The 27,510-nt window shown below is 35.5% G+C and overlaps 1 protein-coding gene across 1 annotated transcript in view; it reads left to right on the forward strand.

Annotated features, from left to right (window-relative positions):
- ADAM10 (ADAM metallopeptidase domain 10) overlaps window positions 1-27,510 on the forward strand; it is a 137,540-nt gene that overhangs the window by 55,918 nt on the left and 54,112 nt on the right. The window contains exons 3-5 of the mRNA XM_047862744.1: window positions 4,416-4,534; window positions 6,520-6,678; window positions 22,951-23,051. Of these exons, the coding sequence (XP_047718700.1) occupies window positions 4,416-4,534; window positions 6,520-6,678; window positions 22,951-23,051 (379 nt within the window). The remainder of the gene's footprint in view (window positions 1-4,415; window positions 4,535-6,519; window positions 6,679-22,950; window positions 23,052-27,510) is intronic.

Genomic DNA, 27,510 nt, shown 5'->3' on the forward strand with positions numbered 1-27,510 from the left:
ACTGACTGAGCCACCCAGGTGCCCCTACACTGACACACTTTTAAGCAAGGCTTTTGCTTTTAGGTTTCTTCTCTATGTTGTTACGGTACTTCATTATTTGAGGCTTTTTGTCCTAGTATGACTTCAGTTCAAGGGATATACCTTTTATCCATTGTTATTTTCTTCTGAGAATCAAGGCCATACTCTCTTTAGTCAAAACAGCAATCATATGGAAAAAGGTAGCTTCTTTTTACTCAGTATTCTTAATGTTGTAACTGTTGTAATCTACAGGAAAGGTATTTCTGTATACACAGATGTAGAAGGTACATGACCTTCCAGAAACTTTTATAGAATTGTATCCTAAACAAAATTTATTTTGTTGTTCTGCACCTAAGGTGGTTCTGGTACCTCTGTTTATTTGGTTTAAATATAGAGTGCTTTTCTAAAGCCTAGAAAGGAAAACCATTTGGTACAGCTATATCTTCAAAGCACTGAAGGTAGAGAATTGGGACCTGTTTATGTTTTTTTAAATTACTGTCATTTGTTAACTGATTTTGCCCTCCTGTAATTTCACTCCATTCTTTACATTTTTACTGTAAGAGGAAAACCAAGAAAGAATTCCGGTGGAACTAGTATAATTAAGATGAGAGATAAAATACTGTTGATCTGTAGAATCAATATAGTGGTTCAATCTGAGGGTAGAAGAACATCCCAGGTGCAGATAATGTTCTTTATACAGAGCATCTTCCCTCTCAAAGAAAATCTAAAGTTTATCTTTTTTTCCCATGTTTTTAAATTTAAAGTTTATCTTTGATGACAGTGTGCTATAATAATAATAAGAAAATTAAATTTACTGAAAGAAACATAGTAAAAGGGGACAGTTTAGTCTTAGTCTTAAAAGTGGCTTAAGCATTAATAACGAAAATTTCTTATGCTACTATTAAAATATAATATTCAGTGAAAGTTAAATAATATTATATTTTTGTCTCTTTATTATCTTATTTGTTCAGATCTGTTCAGGTTTTAAAAGACGATTTGTTCACAGAGACTGGTAATATTACATTAAGACCACTATAGCACTCAGCATGTGTTAGTGTGCCTTTTTTTTTTTTTTAATGTTTTTTTTTTTTAAGAGAGAGAGAGAGAGACTGAGCGGGGAAGGGGCAGAGAGAGAGAGAGAGAGAGAGAGAGAGAGAGAGAGGGAGAATCCCAAGCAGGCTCCTGTGGTATCAGCACAGAGCTTGATGTGGGGCTCGATCTCACGAACTGTGAGATCGTGACCTGACTGACTATGCATGGGTAATTGAGAACTGATTTTATATACGATTTAGTCCAATTTAAATCAATATAGAGCATAATATTTTGTACATGTGAGATGATTTTCTTATGCTGTCAGTATCAGGGTTGGAAGGTACCTGCTTTAAGTGTTCTTTTTTTTTTTTTTTAATTTTTAACGTTTATTTATTTTTGAGACAGAGAGAGACAGAGCATGAATGGGGGAGGGTCAGAGAGAGGGAGACACAGAATCTGAAACAGGCTCCAGGCTCTGAGCTGTCAGCACAGAGCCCGACGCGGGGCTCGAACTCACAGACCACGAGATCATGACCTGAGCCGAAGTCGGCTGCTTAACCGACTGAGCCACCCAGGCGCCCCTAAGTGTTCTTAAATTGTATTACAACATCCCTCTATATTTGCTATGTGCTTAGACATTTTAAGTGATGTAGAACTATTTTTTAGGGGTAGGGAGTGTAGCATAGATTGTTCTTATATTGAACTTAAATGTCTTTCTGAAGCTTATATCTTCCCTTTTTTGCATATAGAATATGCTCTGTTTATAACAGTTTTAGGGCATAACAGTTTTGCTGAATAATAAATCCTGAATGATAAATATATTAAGCCGTTGGACATTTAGTGTTTTAGTCTCTTTAACAAAAGTGCTCGTTTTCAGATAGTAATTGTACAGTGAATTAAAAATATGTATAATGATAAGTTAATGGTTTTTCAGAGTACTGTGATCCTTTAAAAATAGTGTATATATTTACACCTGCATATACATTCAAGAATTTCCTGTCGTTTAGCAAAAATAATCTTATGAAAAGACAATGTGCAGCAAGAATTCAGGCAGGATTCCTGTTTATTCACGATAGTCTATTTTTAACTTTGTTTGGCTTTGTTGATTATTTGGGGCAGGAGATTGAAAGCTTAAGGTTCTAAGGATGCTTTTCCTAGTGTAGAGTCCTTGAAACAACACCTGAGAAGCTTTAGGAGTGGTTTCGTGAGAGTTTTAGGCAAGTAAAAAAATGAGTACAGCCTCAAAATAAAAGAGTGCCACAGTTGACATGAAATTAAAGAAAATATAAAGTTGAAAAAGGGGCACTCTTTCTGAAGCTAATAAGTATACTGTGTTGACCATATTTACTTGAAAAGTGAGTTTTTTCTTTAAAATAAATTTTATTAAAGTATAATTTACATTTTTTTAAAGTATATGTGCTGCCAAAGTGAGCATGAAGTATAATTTACATAAAATAAAATACACAGTTGGCCCTTGAACAGTGTGGGGGTTGGGACACCAACCCTCCAACGCAGTCAAAAACCCATGTACACCTTTGACTCCCCCAATACTTAACTACTGATAGCCTCTTGTTGACTGGAAGCCTTACTGATTATATACACTGTTGATGAACACATATTTTGTATGTCATATGTATTACATACTGTATTCTTAAAGTAAGCTAGAGGAAAAATGTTATTAAGAAAGCAGTACAGTACTGTATTTATGGAAAAAATTCTATGTATAAGTGGACCCAGGCACTTCAAACCCATGTTGTTCAAAGGTCAACAGTACTCATTTCATGCGTATAGTGTGAGTTAGGTTTTGACAAATTATATACTTGTGTAACTGCCATTCAAATTAAGATATAGAACCTGTTCATCATAGCAAAAAGTTCCTTCATCTGCCTTTACCCTTAGTGTCTCTCTACCCCAGGCAACCACCAGTCCACTTTCTGTATAGATAGCTTTTTGCCTATTCTAGAGTACATATATATGGACTTATACTATATATGTTCTTTTATGTCTTCACAAAAGTGTGTATTTTTTAGTAGCTTGATATTTTTTTATTGCTGAGTAGTTTGCCATTGTATGAATAAGTCACAGTCTTTATCTCTTTACTTGTTGATAGACATTTGGGTTATTTCCAGTTTTGGTCTATTACAAAACTGCTATGGGCATTTGTGTCCAATTTGTTTTTATGGACTTTTGCTTTCATTTCTCTTGGGATAGAATTGTGGGTCAGAGGGTTTTCCTATGTTTAACTTAAAAAAAAGTGCCAGTTTTCCAAAGTAATTTCACCATTTTGTACTTCTACCAGCCATGTGGGAGAGTTCTAGTTACTCCATATCCTACTAACATTTGGCACTTGCTAATTGAACACTTTAGTTCAGATTCATTGAGTAGAAATTGTGCTATGTGCAGACTTTTATGACAGTTATAAAAGAGACTTGATATACTTTTAAGAGTTTAGTAATGATAGCTAATTAGTTGCCATTTATTATACATCACCTATGTGCTGGGTACTGTGTAGCCCTTAAAAAAGTTTTACAAGATAGAATGTATTATCTTCATTTGACAGACTGCAATCCTTGGCTAGTAGATTTTAGACATAAGATTTGATTTCAAGTTTGACTCAACCCTAGATTCTTTATTTTCACCTCAATATTTTGGTCTTTCTTGTTAGTCTATAGAGGACAATTGAGTATGATTTCAGCTAATATCATGGTCTTTTGGGCTTCTCAAATTGAACGGAGGAAGATCTAATGACAGAAGAATTAAAAGTCCCAAGGAAAAAATAAGAGTTGAAAGCTGTGCTTTTGTATGTGTGTGCGTCCGTGTGTGTGTGTGTGTGTGTGTGTGTGAGAGAGAGAGAGAGAGAGAGAGAGAGAGAGAGAGAGAAAGAAAGAGCATGCATACTTGCTTTTCTGAGAAGTCATTAATGTAGGTGCCAGTTTTTAATGTATTATTTGAGTTGTGAAGAGTAGGGGGAAATGGCAACATTGAAGAATAACTAAAGAGAGAAGGCAGGTAGTGGTGAATAATAGTAATTGGGTCTAGAAACGTGTTTTTATGTCCAAGCAACTTAGTTGCTGTTGGAATGAACTTGTTTTTACCACGTAGGAATCAGCCTATAGACACATTCATTCTTTAATATATCCTAGACAGTTACTGTTTAATTGAATATAATTTAGATTTGTGTCATAACAACTAGATTGAATTTTAGAGCAAAATTTTTATAAGAGAAATCTTGGACAGTAAATTTCCCAAGTAGACAAATTGTGTGAAACAGTTTATATTTTGCAGACCAAAAATTTAACCAAAAAATTGTTTAAAATTTAGGTCCTTTTAATTTCATTTTTTCCCGTTTCTTCTCTGTTTTGCAGACATTTCAACCTACGGATGAAGAGGGATACATCCCTTTTCAGTAATGAATTTAAAGTAGAAACATCAAATAAAGTACTTGATTATGATACCTCTCATATTTACACTGGACATATTTATGGTAAGTTGAACCTTAGAAGAATTCCTTTCTTCAGTTTTTTCTACACAAGGAAACACATGTATTTTGAGGTATAGACATATATTTCAGAAAGGTGGGATAAAAAACCAAGAGCACACTTTACACACTGTATGTTAGCCAATTTGCCGATAAATTATATTTAGAAAACAAAAAACAGAAAGGTGGGAGAGAGATCCTGAGGAGATTTGTAGATTTAAGTATATCATGAAGGATAATGGTCTTTGAAGAATGAAGTAACCCTTGGATCTATCTTTTCATGTATTTTTAATATTGAATTATATAGTGCCTCGTTTCTGAAAGGTATGATGTTTTGATTCTCAGTACCTACAAACTGTTAGTTTGAAAAAAAATTTTAATGGCTTTTATAATTTTCTAATCTTTCAAGCAAGAAATTGGGTGTGTTTTATAAGAAAAGAGGAAAAATCTAAAGGAAAACTGTAAAGATCATCTTAACAGCCAAAAATAATGTGACAAAGTTATGCATAGGAAAATCCATTCAGGGCCTTCCTTTCTCAGAATTTGTTTGCTGTGTTTACAGTTCTAGCAAATTTCTCTTACTACAGCTGATTAAAAAGGTACTGTGGGGATGGGGAGCACACTTCACCCAAGAGAAAGTTACATTTGACAGTTTAGTAGTGTGGGAAAAACAGTCAAAGTCTTCTGGAGGGATTAGAGAGGATCAAAGTAGTATTATAATTGTATATTGATAAATAAGATAACTCTCTGTTATTAAGACAGTGGACTGAAAGTTAAATTTCATTTCTATGTAATAGGTTTCTGCTCAAAATCATAACGTTATGAAAAATTAAGTTTTTAAAACTGTTTCTAATTTTTTTTATTATGCCAGACAAATGAGGCATTTCTATACTTACAAATTCTCACTTGTAGATGAAACTTGGTTAATGAAAGTTTTTTGTACTCTTTAATTTTGTAAACAAAGGAAAGTGTTTTTCTGTCAGTCTAGACTTTTAGTTTCAAACTATAGTTTTCTACTATTCCCTATTCCCTATTTATCTTTCTGAGAAGATAACTTAGTGTCTGCAGTTCTTTGCTAGGCGATGGCTAAGAAAAGTACAAGACTAATAAATAAGTTTGCAGATAGAAATCATGTCATTTAAAATACCAGTGTCTTGGGTTCTTAGCTTTAGTCCTTAGTTAATTCACAGTCAGTTAATTAATGTTAATCTACAGTTTAGAAATTGTGGAAAGCCTGATACTTATTTTAGTGAGAAAATTTTAACAGGTAAATTTAACTTTTAAGCACCATCTTCCTACTTCCACTTCTTTTTGTCATGTGACGGTTGGTGCTCAGCTTGTCTTTGTGAATATCTCAGAATACCTTTTTTTTTTATCCCATATTTTCTTTCACTAGAGAAGTATAATTGATGGGACAGTATTACAAATCTAGTATCTTAAAAAGTATTATTGGATTACTTTTTGTTCAAACTACTTCTGAAATATTTGAGACTTTCTTATTTAAAAAATGTATTTATAAAAAAAGGATGCCAAAAGTCTCATGCAGATTATATCAGGTGGGAAAAGAACTTTTTGCTTATGGAATTAGAGCAAAAACCCAAAAGATTATTTAATATCTTTATTTTGAAAGTACATATTGTATCAGTGGATCTGCTTGCCTCTTTCTGAGTTTGAGTTAATGTAACAATTATTTATTGAGTGACTGTTGAATGCTTGCCAGGCACTATGCTTAGGTGCTGGGAATATGATTGCCAAGGAGAGATAGATGTTCTATTTCTGATTATTGTCTAGTTAACTGTTTAGATTTTAACTAAGTACTAGTTGCTGTTCACATCTCAGATTCAGCTTGATATATTTTATGTGAAAATTAGTTTCCCCAATAAATTTGTATTCACATTTTTAAAATGTGTAAGAATGGCTTTTTAAAGGAGAATGAATTTAACATTTACCTGCAAATTAACTTTTCAAGAGTTTGTTCCTTTCATTAATAGGTGAAGAAGGAAGTTTAAGCCATGGGTCTGTTATTGATGGAAGATTTGAAGGATTCATCCAGACTCGTGGTGGCACATTTTATGTTGAGCCAGCAGAGAGATATATTAAAGACCGAACTCTACCTTTTCATTCTGTCATTTATCATGAAGATGATATTAGTAAGTACTTAAATTTTATCAAGTAGCCTTTCGCAGAGGAATATAAATAGTTTAACGTATGTGAGACATACAAAGTCTGAGGTGAAAATAGTTTCACAGCCAAAGTCTCAACTTAATGAAAAATAGATCTATTATAAAGAGTTGATTTCCTTGTCAGTCCATGCCGTTCCTACTTTGTTGATATGATACAACCAATTCTATATGAACTATGAGTCAACAACACTGATTGAAGTGCAAATTCTATATTCTGATATCAGCCGGTCATTTAATGCTATAATGCCTTTGTGTGTGTGGCCTACTGAAGTATCATTATCTTCTTATGTAAATTTCAAGGTGGATATTTGTATAGTGTTTAAGGAATATTTTAGGTATTTGGTAATATCTAAATCCTTTGAATATTTCTTTTTGGAATCTTGAAATAATGATTTCACTTTAGCTTGGTAAGACTGAAGGTTTATCATGTTAGATTTTGTCCTCTACCATGGTCTTTATATGATGGTAATTTGTCAGGAGAGTCCTTGTTTTACATTTTCAGAGTAGAAAATGTACTTAGACTTCTCCTTTTAATTTTACCATTGTCCATATATTCATGGTCATCTAATCACAAGAATGCTTTCATGAAATAATGCAGAAATACATTCCTGTATTTTATAATGCCTCTTGAATACTTATATTTTATTTTTGACTATAATTAGACTAGCCTCTTAATTTTTGCCTATTTTCCTAACTTGGTACCTTCCTTCTGGCTTCGTTTTCCATTCTACAGCCAGAAATTTATTATCAACAATTTCATTCTCACTCCTAATAATGTATTGGAAAGCCTGACCATCTTGACTTTCTGCTCTATCAGCTCTGACAGTTTCCATACTTTTTCAGTCTCTCCAGCTGCTTGTTATCGCTGATGCTGGATTGTTACAGAAAATAGCATAATTATTCTAGATGGGTTGCATTTATGACTTTAGCTACTTGCTAACTCACAAATTCATTAATGCTACTTGGCTATATTTTTATTCATCCCTCTTTGATTCCTTTTCCAGTTCTCCCTCCTGGTATTTCAGACGCTTCTCAAGCTCTAAGCTACAGTCCTCTTCACATGTTGGAATATGAATTCCTCTGCCTTCCTTTCTTCCAACAGAATTACGATATACTTGATTTGTGTGTTACTTTGTAATTTTTTAGTAATTTAATCTTCTTGCAGGTTCCCTTTTCTATCAGGGTATATAAATTCTTCAGCTGTGGTTTCTGTTTCTTTTGTTCCTTAAACATACCAAATATTATTTAATCTCTGGAGCAGATTATTTATAGATACTTAATGAAATCTTGAAACATTTTCCTTATAATTTCTCAAAATCAAACAAGACCTTTTGGGAAAGGAGGGAGAGGAAGAGAATAATGGACAGATTTTGAACTCATGTTTTTAATTGTGTTATAATCAAATGTTATCCTTTGCTGATTTATACTTCTCCATCAGCACCCTATACTGTGTTTGTTCTGCCTTTTATGATTTCTGTTATTGCATCTTCTCTCATTTCCCTCCTCTTTTCTGTTTGTATGTAGGTTAAGCATATTCTGCTCTTTTTTTGCACTTTTATTTCTTCCTGTCCTATAATTGCATTTTTCCCCTTTGCATCTTACAGTAACTTCCAAATATCTTCCTTTATGTCAACCTTTCTTTTTCCCCAAAGATAATGAGTTAGCTTGTAGGATCAGTGAACTTGAATGTGACTGAGTTTTCTATTCTTTTTTGGCATTTAACTTTACCATTGGTTTCAGCTCTTATTTTTTATTTATCCAATTAAAATATATGTTCATGCCTTTTCACATTCTTCTTATTATATACCAATAGTGGGATTAGAGCTTACAAATAGTAATGTCAAGAGTGATTTTGTTCGAATGTTTTCAACCATTTAAAAATGTAAAATCTTTCCTTAGCTTGCATGCCAAACCATAGGACTCAGGTGTGCAGCAGCCTGTAGTTAGCTTACTCCTTTTCTACAGGACAGATCATTCACTTTTAATTGGCTGTCTTTTTTTAATGTTTATTTATTTTTTGAGAGAGAAAGAGAAAATGAAAGGGGAGGGGCAGAGAGAGAGAGAGAGAGAGAGAGAGAGAGAGAGAGACAGAGACACAGAATCTGAACCAGGCTGTGAGCTGTCAGCACAGAGCCCAACACGGGCTCGAACCCACAAACTGTGAGATCATGACCTGAGCGGAAGTCTGACCCTTAACAGAGTGAGCCACCCAGGTGCCCTTCCCTTTTAATTGAGTCTTTAACCTTTCTGAGTAGAATAATTAAGGTTATAGTACTAATAATAGTAGTAAGAACAGTTATTACTGTTTAATGTATGCCTGGTGCTATATAAAGTTTTTTGCTTGCATTATTTCATTTAATCCTCATAATTACACTATCAAGTATAATAGGCACACATAGTCCCCTCTCCACAACTTTATATATGAAGAAACTTAAGGCTTAGAAAACATGTCACTTTATTATGGATCTTGTATTCTTAAACGTGTGCTTTTCTGCTTCACTCAAGGGAAAAAACTGTCAATTCTAACATTACTCCAAGGATTTCTGGGGCTTTTCTGAAATCTATAAGCCTCTCTAAAATGACACATTTGCAACTTTTGTGGTTATAAGCCAGATTCTCTCCTCAATATATTTAGCAAAGGATATTCTACTTTATGGCTAATTAAAAGGGAAAGATTGGGGCGCCTGGGTGGCTCAGTCGGTTAAGCATCCGACTTCAGCTCAGGTCACGATCTCGCGGTCCGTGAGTTTGAGCCCCGTGTCGGGCTTTGGGCTGATGGCTCAGAGCCTGGAGCCTGCTTCCGGTTCTGTGTCTCCCTCTCTTTCTGCCCCTCCCTCGTTCATGCTCTGTCTCTCTCTGTCTCAAAAATAAATAAACATTAAAAAAAATAATAATTAAAAAAAATAAAAGGGAAAGATTTTCCTTTAATGTATGTTATTATTTTCATAGAATTTTCTTAAGTCCTAATAGTTTATTTTCACAACTTAATTACTGTGTGATTGTTTAGATCACTGTGTACATGCTTGAGTGAACTTAGTGTCCGTGTGTGTGTGTGTGTGTGTGTGTGTGTGTGTGTGTGTTATTCTCAGCAGAAGTAAATGACCTGTGAGGTATACCACCTTTGGGTATACCAACTTTGGGTAGGCATTCTGATGAGAATTTGGTTACTCTTCTTTTAATACTGTTTTTGCACCTGTTGGCATAAATCTATGAAGCCACCATGGAGAATGATATTGCTGTTCTGGAGAACCTTAGGGAATGGCTTCTGAGGTGGTACAAGAACATAGGCACAGTTTTCAGTGAAAATATTTAATAACTTCTCCAGTCGCTTTGATACTCAGATGTGGTGGTGATAACCACATGTATTTATCATCTTAAATTCACGCTTGTTCAATTCTGTACTTAGTAGTAAAAAGCACTTTCTTCTAGTACATAGAAGTGTGAACAGTTATGACAAGGGTCAGAGTACCACTTAATCCCTTGTTCATGGCTTGTAAATTTGTAAATTAGATAATCTGCATAAGCAGTCTTGCTTTCTTGCCTATTTATATTCAGACATTACACTAAGAACTCATTGATGTGGCTGTTTTTGGTTTCAGCAGCTTAGGGAGTGTTAGAATGTGGATTTAAAGGTGGCCTTGTAGATCAACTAGTTAAAACGGTTTCAGGGTTTAATTCATTTGGTCAGGATCATACAAGTTAGTGACAGACGTGGTAGGGAGAAAGCACAAGAGGTAATGTGTCAGAGAACTGAGGCATGCCATGTGTATGAGAGTGGAGTAGAAGGGAAATCAAGATGATGCACTAGAATAGCTTTGTGACCTTATGGGAAGGTCTTACTTTTTTTATGCAAGTAAATAGGTCTCAGTTTCTATGTATAAAATGAGGGCATTAGACCAGATCTTTAATATCCCTTATCTCTTCTAAAATTGGATGATATCTAACTACTTTTTCTGTAGAGCTGGAAATATTTTTTATTTTGCTGATTATCAAATGACTATATAAAAATTACATTTTTGCCTGTAAATGAAGTAGAAGTGTGTCCACTGCCATTAACATTTTTCTTTTAAATGGTTGTGTAATATTCTGTTGTTTCATTGGTGAGTGTATTGTTTAGCAACCCATCAACTACGTGGACATTTAAATTCTTCCCCCCTTTTTACTATTAAACATTGCTGTGGTATACATTATCTTCAAAACTGCTTATATGTAATGTATACTATTTGATAGTTTTTTGGCATTTGTGTACATCTGGGAAACTATTACCATAGTCAAGATAGTGTATGTATCCATTTCCCCCCAAAATCTTCCTCCTACTCAGTGTAGTCCTTCTTTTCTCAACCCTTTTTTCCTCAGGCACTAAACTGCAGGCTAGTTTTCATTTTGTAGAATTTTATGTAAATGTGGTTTTATATTATGTACTCTTTTTTTTTAAGTTTATTTATTTTTGAGAGAGAGAGAGAGAGAGAGAAAGCACATGCTCATGAGTGGGGGAGGGACAGAGGGAGAGGGAGAGAGAGGATCTCAAGCAGGATCTCTGCACAGAGCCCGACATGGGGCTTAAAGTCATGAACCACGAAGTCATGACCTGAGCCAAAATCAGGAGTCAGATGCTTACCTGGCTGGGCCACCCAGGTGCTCCTGTATTATGTACTCTTAAAAAAAAATCTGACTTCTTTAATTTAGCACAATTTTTTTTGAGATTCATCTATGTTTTTGTGTATATTAATAGTGTATTACTTTTTATTGATGAGTAGTATTTCATTGTATGGATGTTTATGCATTCACCTGTCAATGGACATTTGGGTTGTTTCTAGTTTTGGGTTATTAAAAATAAAAACTCTAAAGCTTTTGATAGTAGCTCATCAACTACTGATTGATTAAACATCATTTTACATATGATAAATTTGAAAAAAGACAAGAGGATGAAATATATACTAAGGACTTTTAAATGCCTTGATCTGTTACCTGATCTTTTTCCCCCAAACCAACACTCATCCTTCGAAATGCAGTTCAGAAATAATATTTCTAGAAGTCTTTTCTGGCCCGTCAGTTCTGGGTGTCCTCTCTTTACTGCCATTTATGTATCGGTGAGTTGTTGCTGTGTTTTGAATCCAGCAGTTTACAGGTCAGTGGTCCATATGATTGACCTCTGAGAAGAGGCATGGAAGGAAGACAGCTGTTGACTGGATGAGTAATTAAATTCAACCAATATTTAACTGTTTATGAACTGTGGATAATTGCAGCAACACTTAACACTTGGTGAATTTAAATGGATTCTTGTTTATATATGTCTAATATCCCAGCTAGACTGTACGTTCTTTGAGGATGTGTACTCTGTGTCTATTTATTCTTGTATTGCTGATGTTTGGTAACTTAATAGTTTTTTTTTTTTTTTCTCATTACTTATTTTGTAAAGAAATTGACGCAATGAAAAATAACACTGACATACAATTAGGAAATTTATGTGCATACACGCCCTCATTTTGAACAGGTTCTATTTTATGTGAATCTGTAAAGTAGTTAGGGATTTAGAGCACACCTTCATGTAGAAACACTTTTAAGTTGTAGACAGTTCCTAGTTATTGCGGATGGAATGAAGGCCAAAAGGAGGTTATTGGAGTCAGCAGTTTATAGGTGTTTGGTTAATGGATGACCTTTGAAGAGGAATGGAAACCAGCTGCTGACTGAAAAATTAAATTCAACAAATGTTTATTGATTTGTGAATGTATAGGAAGGATTAAGACTTCAAAAGAAAATCCTTCAGGGGAATTTCCAGTCAGTAATATTGTCAGAATGTGATAAATGCTTAAGCAAAATGTCATCAGAGTATGAGGGTAGTGCACACTGAGGGAGCCTTAGGGATCCTTAGGAATACTTCCTAGGGGAGATGGCATTTGACTTGAACCTTGAACATAGGGTAGACTTTTGGCTGTTAGAGAAAAAAATCTCTGAAGACAGGAGAAAGGTAGCTACTACTCTGGCTGATAATATTTGTTTTTAGCTACCACAGCTCAGGGACTTCAGAAAAGAAATGAAACTGGCATCTTCCTTGGCCTGGACTCACCCATTTTCTCTATCCCAGACTGAATAAATGGAAATAATGGTCATGTTGATTCAGTATGTTACAGGTTTTCAATACATGTTTCAGTTGTAAGTTTTACAGGTTTAATGATTAATTATTTTAAAAATTTGAGTGGTTGACACATGATTATTTATTAACATTATTTGAGTGCCTAATTTGTATAAGATAGTTTGAGATCCTGTGGACACAGAGGGTCTTATCCTAATGCACCTTAGAGTCTAGTGATTCTCTTTATAATTGATCAGAATAATAGAGCAACAGTTCTCCTACTGACCTGATGCCCATGATCTGCTTGGCTCCCAACACTAACCCTTTCTTCTTAAAAACCAGGGATAGGGAAGGACATGCTTGTCTCAGCTTCCCATCTCTGTTTCCTGGGAGATGAGTATTGTGAGTATATGTGGAAAAGGGAGACCATCTTCAGCTTCCTCTCCTTCCCAGGGACAGTCATACTATGCCTTTCTTCCCATGTTGTCCCCACCCTCCCCAAATAGAAACTGGATGTGGAGAATGGGGACAGGGTGTTTGGGAGAAAGGGACTCCTATCCCCTGGAGTTAGAAGAAAGGACATTTGGGGTGTGTCCTAGCTATTCCTTTATTCCTCCAAACTCCTCCTCTGTTCTAAAATAAAATAAAATAATAAAATAAAATAAAAATAAAATAAAATAATAAAATAATAGCCTACTTTCCCTTTTTACTCTCCATCAGTGAATCCTTGTTGGTTTTTGGCAACTTTAGGAATAAATGGCATTTTTGTGGGCAAGAACCCTACCCACCTACCCTCCAGATATTAACAAAACAGCTTTTTGTGGAGTCCGTCTGTTTTAAACTCAATTAATACAATAAAAATTAGATTATTTCATTGGATTTGGTAATTTATAGCATGTTAATGGAGAGATTACACCAAATATTTTGACTGTTAGAGTCATCTCATAGGCAAGACCTTGGTTTTGCAGTCACATTTCATTTTTTTTTTTCTTTTAAAGTTTATTTATTTTGAGAGAGAGAGAGAGAATGCATGTCCTCACACACCAGCACATGTGCAGGGGAGGGACAGAACGAGAGGGACAGAGAGAATCCCAAGCAGACTCCGTGCTATCAGCGATCATGTGGGACTTGATCTCACTAACTATGATCATGACCTGAGCTGAAACCAAGTGTTTGAGGCCTAACCGACTGAGGCATCCCTGCAGTCAAAATTCTAACCTGTCAGTCACAGTGAGGTGGGGGAAGCCTTACTGGGAATAGTGAGGATGCAAGGTCTACTCTAGTTAGGATGCAGTAAGCAGTGGGTGTTTTATGTACCAGTTCTGTTGGACAGAGAATCTGAACAGTAAATATTTCCCTCTTCCTGGAGTAGATGATTGAGAGTTAACTGGAACTGTTTCCTGCTTGAGGTAGTATCACAATATATGTATTATTTATATTTGTCCCTCCTACAGCAAAACAAAAGCAAGAGTTTGGCATGCAAAAGAACTGGAAGAAAGGCAATAGATTTAAAGCTGATCTTTGTTTTAAATAGGCTGAATATTCTACACCAATGACTCATTCTTTGTGAAAGAATATGCTGTTTGGCCTTTTCAGGGGAACTACAGTGCATCCTGTGATTTAGCATCACAATGAGGGCTTATTCATTAGTTGAACAAAGACTTTTTCTAGAAATGGGAATTATATTGTCAGTAATTTTAGAGGGAAAATGTCATTGTCCATTTTCATAGTTAATGTGGTGACCAGGGAAAATAGGGTCTTTTAGAAGTTTTGAAAGTATGTAGGGAAAATTCTACACTTGATTCCTTTTTTTTTTTTTCTGTTGGGGCAGTTTTGTGCTGACAGGATTTGAAGCATATGTAAATATTGTTTTGTTGCTTTGGAAATATATTTTTTACCCTAAATATCCAACTTTGAAAAAAGTATATCTCTAGTTGATGATATATAAAATACAATTTATAAAGAAATAAAACACTATATTTTTCTTTAGATCTAATTCTTCATGTTTCTAATGTTTTAAAGTATGGTGTACTAAATAATAGTTTTATTATTTTCATTGTCCTATAGATTTATAAATAATAGGAGTTTTAGTATTGAGAGTTTTACTATATTTAGTAAAAAGGTATTAGTATTTTAGTATTTAAATATTTTAAAGCCTGGGAACAATTATAATTTTCCCCATTGATATTAAGATCATAGTTTGCATAGTTTCAGCTGGCACGATCAGTTTTATTGCTGCTGTTCATGTGGTAAAGCAGTGAGTGCCTGCAGTTAACTGGGTAAATAAGATTGAGAATGGACTCTGGAAATAAAGTATCCATGCCAGGTAGCACAAAGGAGCTGCTAGGAGTTACAGATTATGATTTTTGAGTGAGAATAGTCATAGTTACCAGTTTTTTCTAGGCCTATTCATTTGCAGGGGTGTAGGTAGAAAGTTCATTTTAAACAGGATTTGGTTGAGAGTTGGGATTGGGAAGGGAAAGGAAGTTTTAAGCCAATGCGGTGAAGTAATTATGATAATAATCGACTATTGGATTTAAGCTGAATAAACAGAAGAAAGAATATTCATTGATAGATAGTGAGCAAGGTGGTAACATTGGTAGATGGAAAGTTTTTAGTGGTGTTGCAGGATTGTTGGAGGGAGTGTTGTGAAAAGACAGCTCATGGAAAGAAAGTAGGATGTGCAAGTTAAGACTGTAAATGGGTTTCACTTATTAGTAATGACAGGTTCAAAAGAATTATTATGTAAGTGAGAACTTCAAGTAGGAGAAGATCATTGGAGAAAAGGTTAGTGTACTGGAAGGATCATCAACATTAATGTTGGAATCACTAAGAATTATGTTGGGATGATGTTGGAGAGTGACAGTGAGTTAAGAGCTAAAAATAAGGAAATAAAGGGAAGTAGTGACCTGGGGGGCAGCAAATACCTATAATGAGTTAGAGTAGTTGGTGGTATAGTCTCATGAGTATAAAAGCTGGGTTACAATGACAATAGTCCTTGAGGGTCCCAAGGCAGAAGGTGGTAGATAGTTGTGAGTGTTTAGAGACATGAGGGGCAGGGGAATGTCTTCCCTAAAACAGGAAGAGTTTTTGGGTCCCCCCCCTTGATTCTTGCTGGAGCCTGCCTGATGGAGTTGGACAGTGCTGCAGGAGTTTCTTGACTCTCCCAGGTGGTGGACCAGAGGAGGTGATTTTCTTAAACATAGGTAGTCTCTTGATTCCAGCCGTACAACTTATTGGAGGTGGGATGAGGCTGAGTGATCTTCCTATAGGCCGTCCTTTCACCCTGGGGAATAATGGCCTGCTAGGTGATGGTTGTGTTCTTAAGTTTCTACTGGCTTCCTTTCAACTGCTGCTGATGTTAGCCTATAGATGGTGTGCTATTATACTAGTATTTGTTTGACTTCTTTAAAATATATATATTTTTAATATTTATTTTATTTTTGAGAGAGAGAGAGAGTGTGAGTAGGGGAGGGGCAGAGAGAGGGGAGACACAGGATCCAAAGCAGGCTCCAGGCTCTGAGCTGTCAGCACAGAGCCTGATACGGGGCTTGAACTCACGAACCGCGAGATCATGATGTGAGCTGAAGTTGGACACTTAATCGACTGAGTCACCCAGGTGCCCCAATATGTGTTTGACTTCTGACTGTGGAGGAATGGTAGAAAGAAATCTACCCTAACATCAGCTACATGTATAATGTCACAAATATGTATGTGTGGGTACACCTATGTATGTTTATTTATGTCTGTAAATATATTAGCTTTATGTATTTTATCAAATAGATGAGATACCCTTTAGGCAGTACTTGTTTGCTTACCTTAACCTTAAAAAAAATTTTTTTTAATGTTTATTTATTTTTGAGAGAGAGAGATGGAGTGTGAGCCGGGCAGGGGCAGAGAGAGAGGGAGACACAGAATCTGAAGCAGGCTCCAGGCTCTGAACTGTCAGCACAGAGCCCTACACGGGACTTGAACTCACAAACCGCGAGATCATGACCTGAGCTGAACTTGTACGCTTAATCAACTGAGCCACCCAGGCACCCTTGTTTACCTTAATCTTAATGCTCAAATGCCAAGCATCAGTGGCAATGTATTGATGACAAGAGTGTCAATGTGTCTAGTATTATTAATATCTGGAAAGTATTTATATTTTATTGGGTTACTATATAATAGGGACTGCTGGGTTTATGTAAATCAGACGTGTATATTCTTCTTTGGCTTCCCTTATTGTATTAAAGAAAATGATGTTACACTTTAAAACAGGGACATTTTTGTTTTGTATCTGAATTCAGTAAGATAATACATTAAATGCCATGCACATTTACTGGTTCAAATGTTTAGAAGTTTAAATTCTCTTTTCCAGAAATACTTTGTAGTAGCTCTTTTTTGCCTGTGTAGAAACAGATTAAAAATATATTTGTTAGTGTGTTTTGAATGGAGGTAAATCCCAATTCCTATCATGATCAGATTATTTTTGTTATTTCTCAAGTGTGAATAGTATCAAGCTAATCAAATGATTTATATCTTGAAGTATTTTAGTTGAACTAAATTATATATAATATATATATTATAACAAAATGTTATTTTGACATATGTATTATGTGGTGGACTTATAACCACATTGCTAACAAGCGTCACAGCTCTTTTGCTTTCTAAAACTGAAAATCTTGCATTGAGTAAATTTTGAAAAACTCTTTGAACAGTGATAATAGTACATTTCCCTAAGCATGTAAAATATTTTATCTGGATAGTATAGGATTTATGAGATTTATCTTTAGTTAAAAGATAGAATTATTACTGTACTGTATCAGTCTTCAACTTAACTATATGATGATTTTTTGGCAAGAGTTCTGACTGGGGATAAGTGAAAAGTGGTTATAAATGAAAACATTCAGAAAATGACAGTAAATACTAACACTGCTAAAGAATTTCTGATATCCTAGTCTAAGATTATTTTGGTACTGTCGGTGATTGGAAAAAATTGCTAAATGCCATTGGAAAGCAGGTATAAATGAATTGTTCTGTTCTCCTTGACAAACGTTTTCACCATGTCTTAAGGCATTGCTAACTGCAGTACCAAATAGCTCCCATATTCAGTGACAAAATGCACTAAAAATTCATTAAACTGTGACAATGTAATGTGAGTATTCCTTATTAGGCAGCTTTTCTTCAATAAGTAATTCAGGAATCTGGGATACTTAAAAAAAAAAAATGTTTACTTTTGAGAGAGAGAAGAGAGGGTAAATGAGAAGGGAAGGAGGCAGAGAGAAAGGTAGACACAGAATCCGAAGCAGACTCCAGGCTCTGAGCTGTCACCCAGATGCAGGGCTCGAACTCACAAACCGTGACCTGAGCGGAAGTTGGATGCTTAACCCACTGAGCCACCCAGGTGCCCCAAGAATCTGGGGTACTTTATTTCATGCTGTTCCCAGGTTATCTCCCAGGAGACATTCAGGTGAAAAGAGCATGGAGGATCCTGGTTAGTGCACTTCCCTACTGCTCACATTCCTTCAACTTGAACTTGGCTATATGTCCTTCCTAACTTGGAACGGAGCTGGAGAATTCAGTCTGCCTTTGAACACAGGACAATGAGGACCTATTGGTCAATGGCTGCCAAACTAAGCCAAGAGTAAAAATGTTTATTATTTTTTTTAATGTTTATTTGCTGAGAGAAAGAGCTTGAGCTGGGGAGGGGCAGAGGTGGGGAGACAGAGGATCTGAAGCAGGCTCTGTGCTAACAGCAATGAAACCAATGTGGGGCTTGAATCCTAGAACCTGAGGTCATAACCTGAGCCGAAGTTGGACACTCAACCAGATGCCCTGTAAAATTGTTTTTCAAGTAAAAATTTTGAATAGTTAAAAACTTTTTTATTGGTTAAGTGACATACTGATATGAAGGGTTTTTGGGAAGTTTATATATTTTAGTAAACACATTAGTCCCCCTGCCCCCATATTATTTCTTTCATTCTTCCCTTTCCTCTTTCTTTCCTTTCCCTTCATTTTCTTTCTTCCCTCTCCTCCCCTTTCCTTCCCTTGCCTCCTGTCCTCTCCTCCTGTCCCTTCTCCTCCCCTCCCATCTTTTTTCCTTTCTTATTTCTTTACTTTTCTTTTACTTTTTCCTTTTTCGTTTCCTTTACCCTTTCCCTTTCCATTTCCCTTTCCCTTTCCCTTTCTTTTCCTTTCCTTTCCTTCTAGTAGTTGCATGGCATGCGGGATGGGGAGACCAGGGACATTTAGGGAAAGTTCACTTGAAAATTGATTGTAATGATTTAATCACAGGGTTTGTTTTTTGAAAGGCTAAGTTAAATAGTTTTTTATTTGGGAGTGGGGTCATAGTGTTCCATGCTCATGTGTCTGTGCTCATGTCTGTGTGAGAGATAGCAGTTTGGATTTGGCACTTATTAAGATGGTTTTAAGAAATATGATAAATCAGAACTATAGTTTAAAATAGTTCTTTTTTTTAAGTTTTTAATTTTAAAGAAAATACAGTTAACATGCACAGTTGTATTAGTTTCAGAGGTCAAAATAGCTCTTTTTTGTGTATGTTTTGAGAGATGTTTAATTCAACTATAAGAATTTCATCAGATGGTAAATATATATTTATTTCATTGAATTTAATTAGCCTAAGTAAGTGGTGAAATAGATTCTTATTAACTTAAATACTGACTTAATAAATCTAAATTAGGGCCCCACACATTGACCCATTAATGGAAAAATAAAAACACGATGTACTAATTGAATCATAAATTTAGTTGCTTATCACATTGGAACAGAAACTAAACTTTTGAAAATGTATAGTTTCATCCATTTTATATGGCAAAATATTTTGTGTATCAGTAATTCTGAGTACAGTTTTTACTTATCTGCCTAGTTGCTGCCACAGTCATCAGCAGAGGGGTTCCTCCTTATACACATTGTTATCTTAGATAAACCATTTCCTTAGCCAGGAGTTCAGGGAAAATTAAGCCAAAGAATCAGTCCACATTCTTCGTTACTAGAGACTGGACTGTCCTAGCATGGGAGTAAAATAAAATAGTACAAAATTATGGATTTATAAATAATACCAAACTCTGAACCTGGCATTTTAATAAAAATTAAAGTAAGGAGCAAAATTTCAAGGGATCTAAATTCTGTTAACTGCAGAAGGTGTTTAAGTATGTGTATAAACTTGTCTATGAGTATGCCTGTATAATTTTTCCTTATTTATTAAAATGAGTGTTCTTGGTATGGAGGAACTTCTTCACGTGGTGGTTCAGGCAAGTTAGATTCCATTAAGAATCTGGGCAAGGCTTATTGGGATATTTTCAGGTTAAAATTATAGTATCAGAAGATGGTATTGTGGTGATAATAACCCCAAATATTCTAAAAGTTGAGAATTAAAAATCTGGGCATATTCATATTGAAAAACTTTTCAGCCTTTGTGCTAGATTCTTATTAGATACATGTTGGATGATATTGTATTTTCCCACAGCCAAACTTTGAAATGGTAAAATAATAAATGTATTAATTTTTTTCTCATTTAGCACTTCAGTTGTGTGTTTTCCACTTTGAAATCATTTAAGTTTGTTCCAACAATATTGCAGTCTTTTAGTCCTAATTTTATTTTGAAAATTTCAAATGTAAATTCATCCCCTAAAACACATATCCCTAAGCATATGTACATTTTCCTAAATAGCTAGTAGTGTTTCACCCCTAAAAATTTTAACATTAATACTGTACAGCCTAGAATAACATTTTTTCAGTTGTCCTAAAAATACCTTTTTGACATTTGTTTATTATGTCTTTTTTAGTGTCTCTATTGCCAGGCTCCCCACCCTTAGTTCTCAACTTTTTCTGTTTTTTTTTTCCCCCTTTAAGTGACATTGCTGATTTTCACATGTCTAGGTCCGTGACTTAGGATATTCTGCATTTTGGTGTGTGTTTGATTGTTTATTCATGATTAGATTCAATGAGCATATTTTGTCAAGAATACTGTAGAGGGGGGCGCCTGGGTGGCGCAGTCGGTTAAGCGTCCGACTTCAGCCAGGTCACGATCTCGCGGGCCGTGAGTTCGAGCCCCGCGTCAGGCTCTGGGCTGATGGCTCGGAGCCTGGAGCCTGTTTCCGATTCTGTGTCTCCCTCTCTCTCTGCCCTTCCCCCGTTCATGCTCTGTCTCTCTCTGTCCCAAAAATAAATAAACGTTGAAAAAAAAAATTAAAAAAAAAAAAAAAAGAATACTGTAGAGGGAAAGCTGGGCATTCCTTATTGCATTACGTCAAGACGCACATATCTTTCTACTACTGGTAGTGCTTCGCTTCATTACCTGGTAAATGAAGTGATCATTACCACATCTTTAGTGTGAAGTTATCTTTTTCCTTTATAATTAGTAAGTAATTTATGGGGTGATACACTCAGTGACCATGAATATCCTGTTACCTCATATCTTTCACCTAGTGGTTTTAGTATCCATCGATGATCCTTACCTAAGTCACTTTATACATGTGAGGTTATAAAGTGGTACCTTTTTAAGTCTATCATCTCACATTTATTGATTAGAATTTTACAGCTTTTGCAGTCTTGACCTCTAATAAAAAACTAATTTAAAGTTTAAGTCAGAGTTATTAATATCAGTAAATGTAGGTTGTCCATACCACTACTTCTTAACTGCCAGTTTAAATTTGTATTGTATTGGGGCACCTGGGTGGCTCAGTTGGTTGAGCGTCCGACTTTGGCTCAGGTCATGATCTCACAGTTGGTGAGTTCGAGCCCTGCATCGGGCTCTGTGCTGATAGCTTGGAGCCTAGAGCCTGCTTTGGATTCTGTGTCTCCCTCTCTCTCTCTGCCCCTCCCCCACTCATGCTCTGTCTCTCTTTCAGAAATGAATGAATAAATACCAAAAAAAAAATTAAAAATAAATAAATAAATAAATTTTGTATTGTATTATGATGAGCACTGGGTGTTATATGTAAGTGGTGAATTGCTTAATTCTGCTCCTGAAACCAGTATTACACTATATGTTAACTAGAATTTAAATAATTTTGAAATAAAATTATTACTATTTCCAAAGAAATAGGCCACTAGTATCCACTGTAGGTTCTAGATTTTTTTTTCTTTTTTAAAAAGTTTATTTATTTTGAGAGAACGAATGTGAGGAGGGAACGGGCCAGGTAGAGAGGGAGAGAGAGAATCCCAGGCAGGCTCCATGCTGTCAGTGCAGAGCCTGTCGCAGGGCTCCATCTCACAAACCGTGAGGTCATGACCTGAGCCAAAACCAAGAGTCATAGGCTTAACCAGCTGAGCCACCCAGGAGCCCCAAGTTTCTAGATTTTCTTAAGAAACTGCCTGCAGTATTTCTAATTATAGTTCTGTGTATTATGCCTTAAACTACTTAAGGACTTTTCAGTGCTTCCCCTCTCACCCATGTCTTGGTATTTTTATTTTGACAGTTCTCTTAATTATGGTAACTTGATTAAATTATGAAATATGTTCATGAATATGGAGAACCCTAATAAGGGAGAAGTACATGAAATTTGAGAGAATGGAATAAACTTTTAAAAGACTAAACTAAAATGGAACAGCTATCTGGAAATAGAACCAATTCGGTTAAAAATAATCACTGCTTAATTATAAAGGGAAAACAAATGATGATAAAATTGTTCCTGGCTAATAGCATTCACTTGAATTACACATGGAAGAAATTTAAACTCAGTCTGCTTTTACTATGCCGTGGAGCATGTTCCTAAATCACTTTTCCTTGAGTCCAGTTGGTATTCATTGAAGGAATTCAAGCCAGTAGAATATTATATTAGTCTAACTGTAGTTCAGCTTGAGGTGTACATGTGCAGCATATGAAATTTAATGTGGAGGGAATGTTATAAATTACAAAATGACGTAAATTTCAGTATTAACATACTTCATATATCTGAAGCAGGAAAGGTTGGGAAAATTAAACCTAGAATAAAGAATATTATTGTTCTTTTTTAGAATTCACAAATCATCTATATGACAAAAATCTAGAGACCAGTGATATTTTATTGAGGGAAAACTTACAAACCTGCCAGGTTTTAAAATGAGAATGCTCAACAAGCATTGGTGGCTTTCATGAATTGTGACATTGTTTTTCATTTATCAGGTAATTAGTAATATCAAGCATGTGATAATAATGACATTGCTTCTTTGTGTTGTAGACTATCCCCATAAATATGGTCCACAGGGGGGCTGTGCAGATCATTCAGTATTTGAAAGGATGAGGAAGTACCAGATGACTGGGGTAGAGGAAGTAACACAGGTAAGGATTTTAATACTAGCTTGCATTTAAGAAATGGAAATGGTTTTTGGCATGTGTTCCTGCATTAAAAAAACATATGTTCTGGAATTTCTGAAAGATTTATGCCTCTGTGGAGAGATGATGATGATGATGATTATAAGTTAAAACTTCTTTAAAATTCTTTTAATGTTTATTTATTTTTGAAAGAGAGAGACAGAGTTGGGGAGAGGCAGCAAGAGAGGGAGACACAGAATTCAAAGCAGGCTGCAGGCTCTGAGCTGTCAGTACAGAACTTGACGTGGGGCTTGAACCCACAAATCTTAAGATCATGACCTGAGCTGGTCGCTTAACTGACTGAGCCACCCAGGCGCCCCAGTGACTATTGTGTTTTTTTTTTTTTAACTCTTTTTTTGACCTTCTTAAAAATAGTTATTCAAAACACAAATTTAAATGAAAAAATTATATTTATGGTAAACATTTATTATGTATTTTGTCATCCTTCTATAAGTAGTAAGATAGAGTAATGTTGCTTGAGTTTCTTGAGTCACAAATGCAGATTTGTGCATTTCTTCATCTGCAGAGTGGGACAAACAATTCTATTTCAGGGGATCTTTCAAATACAAGTGAGATTTTATTTTTACATTTGTTGAACAGTTATGTATCAATCTTCTAACATGTTAAAGACTGGTAGGTTCTGGGAGTATGTGGAAATGAAGATACAAGCTTGTTCTCAAAAAGTTAATACAACTTGACCCTTGAACAACATGGTAGGTAGGGGTGCCGACCCTCATGCAGTTGAAAATCCACGTGTAACTTTTGACTCCCCCCAAAACTACTAATAGCCTACTATTGACTGGATACCTTACTGATAACACAAATAGTTGATTAATGGATTTTGTATGTTATATGATCATATAGTGTATTATTACAGTAAAGTAAGCTAGATTAAAAAATGTTATTAAGAAAATTGGAAGGAAAATACATTGACAGTACTGTAGTTTATGTATGGAAAAAAAATCCACATATAAATGGACTCACACAGTTCAGACCTCTGAAGGGTTTATTCAGGGATCAACTGTAGTTTAATTGGAGACAGAAACAATTGAGAATGATAAGAGATAGAGGAGGATTAAGCATAAAAGGAATAGTTAATTTAGTCTAGGAAGTATTTGAGGACAGCAATCAGAAACTAAAAGAATAAGGAGAAGTTAGGTTGGCTGCAAAGAGATAGGAAGACAGGAGGAGTAGTGTATACAAAGGAGAGATAACAAGACCAGTAAAAATTTTTAACTCCAGGGGCGCCCAGCTGACTCAGAAGACAGTGAAGGAGCATGTGACTCTTGATCTCAGGGTCATGAGTTTGAGCCCCTTGTTGGATATAGACATTACTTAAAATAAATAAGTTAAAAAAAAAAAAAAAAGAATTTTTAACTCCAGGGTGGAGTGCAAACCTAGAGACTAGGAGACTAATTAGAAGTTGTTTCAGTTGACAATAGTGGCCCGTACTAAGGTATTGGTGATATGAATAGAGAGGACAAGACTATAGATTGCTAAATATAAGAGTTTAGCAGTGGCTCGATACAATATTCATATATGAAAGTAGGTTGCATTTCTTTATATCAGCAGTAGACTACCAGAAATGTAATGAAAGAGAGGACATCATTAATAATAGTATCAAGAATACCATGTATTGAAAGAAGCAGTGTAACAAAGGATTATAAGGGTTAAATAAGGAAAATTGTAGAACTTTGGAAGAAATGTTAAAGAAGAGTGATTTAAAAAAAATTTTTTTTTTCAACGTTTGTTTATTTTTGGGACAGAGAGAGACACAGCATGAACGGGGGAGGGGCAGAGAGAGGGAGACACAGAATCGGAAACAGGCTCCAGGCTCTGAGCCATCATCCCAGAGCCTGACGCGGGGCTCGAACTCACGGACCGCGAGATCGTGACCTGGCTGAAGTCGGACGCCTAACCGACTGCGCCACCCAGGCGCCCCAGAAGATTGATTTTAAATAAAAGGAGAGATATACCATATTTGTGGAAAATAATACCTCATATTATAAAAATACCAATTTTCCTCATATTGATTTGTAGGTTCACTGCAATTCCAATATAAATTACAACAGGGTTATTCACACCACACGATGGGTTGAGAATATTATACAGAAAAGTAAAGGCTAAGAAGAAGTAGCGACCACCTAAAGATTATAAACTGTAAAGAGGGATTTACTCTGGAAGATTTTATGACTGATTATAATACTTGAGAGTGTGATATTAGCATAGGATGAACAAATTGACCAGAGGAATAAAATTGAATACTGAGGAAGAGACCCATACACGTGTGAAACTTTGTTGTTAAGTAGTAGAGGTGGAATCTCAAATCAATGTGGAAACGTAGAGACCAGTGAATAATTGGAGCCAGAAAAAAAAATGTACATTTGAAAAAAAATGAAGTCAGGTCTCCATCTCACATCATGTATAAAACTCCAGATATATTAAAGTACTAAATGTCTAAATGAAAACTTTGAAACTTAGTGGAAAAAGTAAATAGAGATTTTAACTTCCAGCTGTGATGGAATAACTGATTTCCAACTAGACTACTTGCAAAATATATGAAAGAATTGTCTCTCTAAATCTCTCTGTGATTTCCCTGATGGGTTTGTTTGTTTGTTTTTTGTTTTTTGTTTTTTTTGGATGGTGGCAAAATTTTAGGTATGGCACAGAGGAAGGGGATCTCAAGAAGAGTAAGAAGTACATAGCAGTCTTGCTGAGTTGAAGAGACAAGTCAAAGTTTAGGGAGAGTGAGGTATCTGGACTTAGGGCAGAGTACCTGAGAGGAGAGGATTACACTGAGAAAAAGCTCCAGATATCTGGACAGAGATTGCCTTGAGTTTTAGCTGAATACTCATCTGTTGGATGCATAGGGTGAGATTCTATTAGACAACTACTAGAGAAAGACAAAGTACTGGAGAAACAATAAATTGAACAACTGTAAGGAATTACTCTTGGTCGAGATCCCAACATGCTAGGAGTAGGTTGACCTTACCCTAGAGTAAAGACTACTCCAAGCCTTCCTTTATAAAGCTGAAAAATGAAGCTTGAGAAAGATCAAAGTGATTTCAAGTAAATTAGCTCCCTGTCAAAATAAAACTCAATAATATTTATTAAAGGAAGACGCAGAATGCAGATACTCAGCAATATAAATATCTAGTAATGTTACATTTGAATGTCTAACATTCAAAAAACATTACTGGATGATAAAAAGATAAAAATGTGATCAGAAACAGAACCAAAAATTACAGGCATTAGTACACAAGGACTTTAAAACAACTATCATTAATATGTTCAAAGAGTTACAGAAAAACATGAAAACAAACAGGAGAGAATAGAAATTATAATAAAGACCCAGATGTAACTTATAAACTATGAAAAGTACATTTTCTGAATTGGAAAATTTAATGGAGAGACTTAAGAGCAAATTAGTTATTGCAGAAGATAACATGAGTAAACTTGAATAAGGGACAGTAGAAGAATAGAAACAATCCAAATCTAACTGGAAAGAACGAAAATAAAGAAAACAATTGGATTCCAAGGAGGAAGGAAAGTAGAAAAAAATATTTGAAAGAGTAATGTTTCCAGAATTTTAGGATATAAAGAAAAATTTTAACCCATAACCTAAGAAGCTCAGTGAAACTTGAACAGGATAAACATAAAATCATACCAGGACATATTAAAATATCAAATTACTGGAAATGAGAACATCAGAAAAGCAGCCATAGAGGGGCACCTGGCTAGCTCCATTGGTGGAGCATTGAATCTTGGGATTGTGAGCTTGAGCCCCACGTTGAATGTAGAGATTACTTAAAAATAAAGTCCTTGGGGCGCCTGGGTGGTGCAGTCGGTTAAGCGTCCGACTTCAGCCAGGTCACGATCTCGCGGTCCGTGAGTTCGAGCCCCGCGTCAGGCTCTGGGCTGATGGCTCAGAGCCTGGAGCCTGTTTCCGATTCTGTGTCTCCCTCTCTCTCTGCCCCTCCCCCGTTCATGCTCTGTCTCTCTCTGTCCCAAAAATAAATAAAAACGTTGAAAAAAAAATTTTAAAATAAAAAAAAAATAAAGTCCTTAAAAATAAAAAGCCATAGAAAAGAATATACGTTTACATACAGGGAAGCAAATATTGTAAGAAAAACTGCTGACTGCTTATCCCACATTGCAAACTGAAGACATATATGGAATGACATCTTTAAAATGTTGAAAGAAACCTTTCCAACCAAGATCCTTTATTCTGTGAGAATAATATTTAAAAATGAGTGCGAATTAAATATCTTAAAATTTATTTTAATGTTTATTATTTTTGAGAGACAGAGACAGAGCATGAGGTGGGGAGAGGCAGAAAGAGAGGGAGACACAGAATCCAAAGTAGGCTCCAGGTTCTGAGCTCTCAGCACAGAGCCCAACATGAGGCTCAAACCCATGGACCGTG

The sequence above is a fragment of the Prionailurus viverrinus genome, chromosome B3 (genome assembly GCF_022837055.1).
Source record: "Prionailurus viverrinus isolate Anna chromosome B3, UM_Priviv_1.0, whole genome shotgun sequence".
NCBI classification, from domain to species: domain Eukaryota; kingdom Metazoa; phylum Chordata; class Mammalia; order Carnivora; family Felidae; genus Prionailurus; species Prionailurus viverrinus.